The 7,287-nt window shown below is 39.5% G+C and overlaps 1 protein-coding gene across 1 annotated transcript; it reads left to right on the top strand.

The window, feature by feature from the left end:
- The first annotated feature begins 1,570 nt into the window (after positions 1 to 1,570).
- LOC116325790 (zinc finger protein 79-like) lies at positions 1,571 to 7,095 on the top strand. Its single transcript, XM_031746803.2, has 2 exons — positions 1,571 to 1,845; positions 3,302 to 7,095. The coding sequence occupies exons 1-2, from the start codon at positions 1,665 to 1,667 to the stop codon at positions 4,300 to 4,302; spliced, it is 1,182 nt and encodes a 393-aa protein (XP_031602663.1). The 5' UTR covers positions 1,571 to 1,664; the 3' UTR covers positions 4,303 to 7,095.
- The last annotated feature ends 192 nt before the right edge of the window (positions 7,096 to 7,287 follow it).

The raw sequence follows: 7,287 nt of genomic DNA, 5'->3' as shown, positions 1-7,287 counted from the left end.
AACTACGGTCCTGCTAGTCAAGGAGTGAAATAAGGAGAAACAGGAGCAAGCTTTTCAGTAAAACATCCTTCGTGCAGTCTTGTTGTACTGCATATACGTTATGTTTCTTATTATTCAGCTCCCTCTGGTGGTGATCATAATGCATGCAAGACCAATATCCCCGAAGCATTACTGGAGCCATGTGGTGCTGTTTCATGTAAGGTAAACTATAGATATAAAAACATCCTTTATGTGCAGTAAGCTATTTACATTTGGTTGAAACTGATTCCTTGACAAAGGCTCAGCAGTGAAAAGAACCCTAAAATAAAACAATATAAACGTATGTCTACAATTTGCCTAGTATTTTTAGACAAGTGTTACATACAAAGTCTAACCGTTTACCTGCTGCAGATGGACATCAGCGGTGCCAGGTACAGCTTACATCATGTTCCTTTTGTCTCCTTTGAGCTCAGCGTGGGACAGATGGTCAAGTTGGTAGACAGGAGAGCACAGTGTGGGAGCAGTGGGCCCAGGTCACGACTCAGACTCTGTGGAGTCATTTATAAATTAATGCTACAAAAGTTTTTCACTCTGACCTTGGTTTATAAAATGAAACAACTATATGGATTTATTAATGTATTAATCGAGACGCACTGGATGAGTCCTCTAGTCAGGCTGGCATACCTACCTGCTGACAAATACCAGCAACAAACAGGAGAATGATGTGGCAGTCAAAAATACAATGAAGTGTTAAATCTAAATAAATAGAATCTGGGGACACGAAATTTACTTGACTGTCATGCATTTGATTTATATTTTAGCACATTTCCCCAACTAAACATTTGATTTTATACATTTTCATTTTATTGCTTCATGCTTTTCAACTATTTTCTGAGTAAATGAGAATGAGGGTTTGTGTTCTATGTGAAAATAACAAAAACTAATATTAAAGACAGTGCTTACATTTTTATTTAATTCTTTTAGTTGTATAAAGATAAACTTCATTTATTAAAAAATGTGGGATGTCTGTGTTAGAACAGCCAAAACAGTAAAAACACAACATTTAAGCACGAATGCAATTAAGTGCCACAGTTAAATACAATATAGTCAATCAAAATAGCTTAAAAACAAAAACAAATACTCACTATGAAAGAGCCATGTTTATAATAAATAAAGTAAATAAAGGAGCTCACAAGTAAAAAATACACAACAGATCATACACATCTGTAAAGTAAAATAAAATAACAAAATAATAATAATAATAATAATAATGATAATAATAATAATAATATCAAATAGCAGAATACAAATACAAATGACGCACTAAAATGTGCTGGAGGAGAAGGGCCAAACACAGGATGCTGAGGTGAGCAGTTAAGCAGCAACAGGAGAATGAAGACTTCCTGCTAAATATTTATCTTATGCTGCAGAGGGTAGTTAATTGAGTTAACTATATTTTTTATATAATCATCAAGTCTAATCACCTTGCATAGAACATGCTTCAGTTAAAGGTTTCCGAGCAGTTTCGCTGGTGTCCACCAGAGGGCAGCACTTGTCTGATTTGTGGGTGCTGTCAGCGCTCTTCCTCTACTTTGTTTACTTCTGCTTCCGTAGCTTCTAGCTAGCACAGCCCCCGCTGTCTTTTAAACCTCCTCCCGTGCTTCTAGAGTAACACGTATCCTAAAATGTCTTCACCGCTTCTTCTCAGGGCCTTCGTGACCGAGCGCCTGACAGCCGCCGCGGAGGAAATATTTCAGGTGTTTGAGAGGACGATAGCAAAATACGAGGAAGAAGCGAGCAGCTCCCAGCAGGAGATCGAGCGACTCAGAGGTCTGCTGCTGGAGTTCATGACAAACCAGAAAAGAGGTCTGTGGGGTCTTTTTTAAACTTATCTGTGGGTGTCCGACTAGACTGGAATTATTAACCTAAGTTTATTTTCTGCAACGTAATTTGTGAAGTCTGTTTAATTTTATATAACACTTTAATTTGTGCATTTGTGCTCTGGCAGACAGTCTAAAACTCATATTATTTCTGATTTTCCTCAATGAGGAATTTCGAAATGTTGTGAATAATAATAGTTAAGCGTTAATTATTTACTTAGTAGTAACTAATGGATGGTTTGGGGCCACCTGATCCAGCCCTAACTATAAACTTTATCAAAATGGAAAGTTTCCATTGTGATCTTAAAAGTAGAGAGGGTATCTGTCTCCTGAAGCCAAAGTGGGAGCTGGATCCGCAGCAGATGGGCCTGATAATTGAAGGCTCAGCCTCCCATTTTACTTTTAAAAACTCTAGGAAGCGCAAGTAAGCCTGCAGTCTGAGAGTAAAGTGCACTGTTTGAATAATAAGGTACTATGAGGTGTTGTTGTGGTCGCTGTGTTGAGGCCTGATTATTCAAGACCTCATACTGTCATGTGAAAAAGTTTATTCACTGCACCCACATCATTTAGTAAGTTATGGAACCATTTTTAGCTGCAGTGACTTGAAATCATCATTGTTGAGGACTTTTGTCCTACTCTCCAACGTCGCTTCAGTTTATTCAGGTTTCTGGGCATTTGTTTACACACAGCTCTCTTAAGGTTCCACCACAGCATTTTAGTCAGGTGAAGTCTTATCTTTGACTGCGCCACTGCAACACATTGAATCTTTTCTTTTTCAGCCATTATGCTGGGGATTTGCTGCTATGCTTGGCAACGCGTTCTGTTACATGACCCATTTTCTGCCAAGCTTCAGCTGTCAAACAGATGGCCACACATTTGTCTCTAGAATACTTTAGTACAAAGAAGTGTTCGACTGCAAGGTGCCCAGGACCTGTGGCTACAGAACAAGCTTTAAATCATTACCCCTCCACTACCAAGAGTCGGCATGACATTGTGTCAGAAGTCGTTGGGTTTGTTCTAAGCTCTGCTGCCCTGTTTCTTTTTAGAGAGAAGAGGCTTTCTCCTTTCATCCTGTCCAAACAGCCATACTTGTTCAGTACCTTTCTAATTGTACTGTCATGAACTTTAACATTACCGATTTTAACAACTGAGTCCTATAGAGCCTGAGATGTAGCTCTTGGGTTTCTTTCAGCTTCAGGGGGTGAGTTGGGGTGAACGTCCACTCCTGGGAAGATTGTAGTATTGTGTTAACACACACCTGAATGCTCCAGACCAGCAAACTGCTTATATCTGCTTTTTATCAGTAAATGATAAGCTTTTGATTCATTTGTATTTGATCATCTGAAAGCTTTTGAAGGACCTTTTGAGAGTAACAAACATGATTGTTAATCCTTGTTTATAGTAATACAGTAGTAACAGAAAGATTACATTTTCTTTTTCAGACGTTCGTCAGTTGTCTGTTTGTAAAGAGGAGTCACCGCCTGAGCAGGAGCCATGTGAGCGCGCACCGAGCATCAGCGTCCATAAGGGCAATGCAGAGCCTCGACATATTAAAGAGGAAGACAGCGAACTCTGGGCTGGTCAGGAGCAAGATGAAAAACAGGCCGAAGAGTTTCATGATGCTGATGTCTCATATCCACCTCACTCTTCTGTTTGGGAGGAAAATGAGCTGGAGGACACGAAACCGTCTCTGCAGCCTGAAGTGCAAAACTGTGAACGTGATGAGGAGTTTCTGGAGGAGCAGGAAACCAGAACTGTGCAGTTCATATTGCCTCTCACATTGACATCTTCTTCACAAACTCTAGCCCAAAGTGAAAGTGTCCAGGACAGAAGGGAAAGCGAAAGACCTGCTGCTAGTTTTTCATCAGAACAAACCCAGACGCCCTTTAGCACTTTCAGAGAATCCACTGAGTTACCTCATTTTAACACTGCTGCACCTGACTATCATTGCCATTTGTGCAATAAATCGTTTTCCTCCAGCCATCACCTGATAAATCACGCTTTCCACGTGCATTCAACAGATGCAGGTGCCATCTGTGCCGTGTGTGGAAAGACGTTTGAATCCACCGAAAGCCTTAACATGCACCTCAAATCGCACAAGGGCTCAAAATGTTGCCACATGTGCGGTAAGCAGTGCAACAGCACGACCGCACTGACCGAGCACATGGCAAGCCACGCCGGGGTGAAACTGCATCGTTGCCACGTGTGTGGGAAAGAGTGCAGCCGCAAAGGGGATTTGAAGATACACATGAGGATTCACACGGGTGAGAAGCCTTTCTGCTGCTCCTTTTGTTGCAAAAGTTTCACCCACAGCGGACACCTGAGGAAGCACATGAGAAGTCACACAGGCGAGAGGCCTCACCGCTGTGGTATCTGTGGCAGAGGGTTTCTACAGAGTGCACACTTGAAATATCACCTGGGGACTCACACTCAGAAATACTGACTCATTCATCCTTCTGGGCTCATATTTAATAATGAAAAATATTCAAAAGAGACGCCAAACTTTGCTGTATAAGAGCAAGAAGACCCATTATAAAGGTGCTTAAAGCAAAGTGTCAGTGACATTTAAAGTGGGTCTAATTCACTTATTTTTAGCTCCATGTTTTTGTTCTTGGGCTTTGCATGATTCACAGTTCAAAATAATCCTTATTTATCCTATTCTGGGCTTTCAGTTCATCCACTGTCTGAAAACATGTTTTTAGGTCCTCTGAGCAGCACCCTTGTAAAAACAAGTATCTGTACTCAGCAGCAGGTTATTATTTGGAGAAATAGATTGAAGCATGAACTAAATTAACTTGAATTTTAATGCTGCATGTATAGAATCACCAGTTAAATCTCAAAACTAAATAAAGCACTTTAAAATGTTTGATTACTTCCCCTAAAATACATTTTAAGGAAGGTTTTCCTCTGGAAGTTAACACTTTGTTGTTTCTCTTTAATAGCTGCTATCAGGTGACACTGTGATTGATCATCTGTATGTTCTGATGTATCTGATTGATTCATTTTCTTTAATAAAAATCACATTTTACTGAAAGATGTGTTATAGAAAACCAAACTGAATCAGAGTTGGTTTTTAAATAAACGCGTTTGTTTATAACATCGTGACAAGATGCATGAAAAGTGCTAAAGAAAGCTACAAACCTCTTAGATTTAAGCAGTGTAAGCAGCTAAAAAGAAAAGTGAAGGAAAAGTATTTTAACAGTTTGATGAGCGCAGGCTCTGAGCTTTACAGTATGTTTCACTTTACTGTTGACATGACCTCTGATCCCCACGATAACGTCCAGTTTGTAATGATTGCTTTCATACAACAGAATCTGAATGGTGTTAAGTCATCGGTTTATTTTACTCAGAAAGAACAAACTGGGACACAGTGCACTTTTCCACTCTTATTTTTCAAATAAGCAGATGTTCAGCAGATGTGCTCTCCGGTACAGCTGCAGCTCGCCTGGTCATACAAACTTAAAACTGTCACACTTTCAGAGCTGTGTGCCGACCTCATCATCAACTGATTCTCTTCTCCTCTTTGATTCATTAATTATAACCTTTATTATTAAAAGTAATTTTCCTACTAATTAACGTCATCCCACTCACATTTTTTCACATACGTATTTCCTGTGATCTTTGGGCACACCAAGAATAATTTACTGTTAAGAGCAATTATAATAGCTAAATAATATCCATTCGTCCGTTCTCTTCCACTTATCCAATTCAAGGTCGTGGGGAGGCGGAGCCTATCCCAGCACAAACATGGGGAGAACATGAAAACTCCAGTAAACATCTATGATGTTTGTATGATAACCTATCAGGTTCAGTCCTCCTTGGACTTGCCCATATTTAAGGGGTGTCCAGGAGGCATTCTGGTTGGATACCCAAACAATGTGAAGACATCTCTATCTGTAAGGGAGAGCCTAGACATTCTCCACAATGACCTCATGTACCTGCAGAGAATGTCTAGATGTAAAAGTTCACTGGTGTATGCTGTTGTTTCTCCATCCAGGGCTTTTAAAGTCAAAACCAGTGACATGTTTTGCCTTCATGCTGATGAGTTCAAGAGTATTTGAATGTAACTCTGAAAGTGAGAAATCTTGAGATGTCAGTTTGGAAATGGATCCTCCACAGTGTGCTGTAGTGGTGAATTATCATGGCCTACTACAGTCTAATGAATAAGAGTGTTTGTTTTCAGGATGATTGCTTCTCTCTAGAAGTGTGTTTACTTACGGTGGGAAACTGCATCTTCATTTTTACAGCACCATTCATTCAAATATGTAGCACAGAGGTCAAAGTGACAATTAATCAACACAGTTTTAAAAACGGATTGAAAAAAGTAAAAGAAGAGCTGCAACTATCATCAATTATGTGGACAAGAGAAGCCAAAAGCAGGACACCAGAGATAGAATGATTGATCGAAAAACAAGTATTAATGCTGAATTAAGTCCAATGAAATAACAAAGTCCAGAACAAAGTAAACAGAAAGCAGAAGATAAACACAAGGACCCAGGGAATAGATCCAAAACCATCGAAACGATCTGCACACGAGTGAATGTTTGTACACTGAGTGCAGATTGGGAAATTTGGGAGTGAATTAGATCATTGGGCAATAGGTACACCTGTTCAGCTGCTCATTAACACAAATATCTAATCAGCCACATGGCAGCAACTCCATGCATTTAGACATGAAGATATAATCAAAACAACCTGCTGAAGTTAAAGCTAAGGAACAAAGATGGTTTAAGTGACCAAGGCACCAGACTGGCTGAAACTGCTGATCTGCTGTGATTTTCCCACACAACCACAAAGCACAAAAAATATCCAGTGAGCCATGAGTGTAGCTAGTACTCATGTACTCTCATTTTTCTAGGCCACCTAGTTGTTACATTTACAAGAGAAGTTATGACTGACAAATTCAGGATGTACAACACGCAGAGTGCAAACTGACAAAATAATTCAGTTCAGTCACAAAGAAAAAGTCCTTTATTTTTTAGACTGAGCGATATGACCTCAGAGAGTGTTATGTGCAGTGTGTTATGTGTGTTTTGATTGGTTAATAATGGAGTTTACCCTGAAACGTTTGCCCGCTCTATTTTTTGCATACCTCTGTCTAGCCTGAGAAGAAAATAATTTACCACTAGGTGGTACTGCAAGAACCTTTATTTGTCCATCCAACTTCTCAATCGGTGTAAGAAAATGTATTTTTCCTCTGTTCATGTGTTCATCTCAAAACCTTTCCTTCATTAAACTTGGCATTTGGAAGTAGCTACTCCTCAAATGTTTTTTTTTCTTGCTTTCTATTATTCCCAGAGCTTTCATTTCTCAATTTCAATCACTCACTTTTACAGAACAGCAGCTGTAAAACTCCATTCATCATCATCTTTGACTTATTAAGGAACTTGGGAAAGGCCTAAAAAAGGCTTGACAAGAATCACTTCCA

The sequence above is a fragment of the Oreochromis aureus genome, linkage group 13 (assembly GCF_013358895.1).
Source record: "Oreochromis aureus strain Israel breed Guangdong linkage group 13, ZZ_aureus, whole genome shotgun sequence".
Taxonomy (NCBI): Eukaryota; Metazoa; Chordata; class Actinopteri; order Cichliformes; family Cichlidae; genus Oreochromis; species Oreochromis aureus.
Note: the sequence above shows the minus strand (reverse complement) of the source record. Positions and strands in the feature narration are given on the sequence as shown.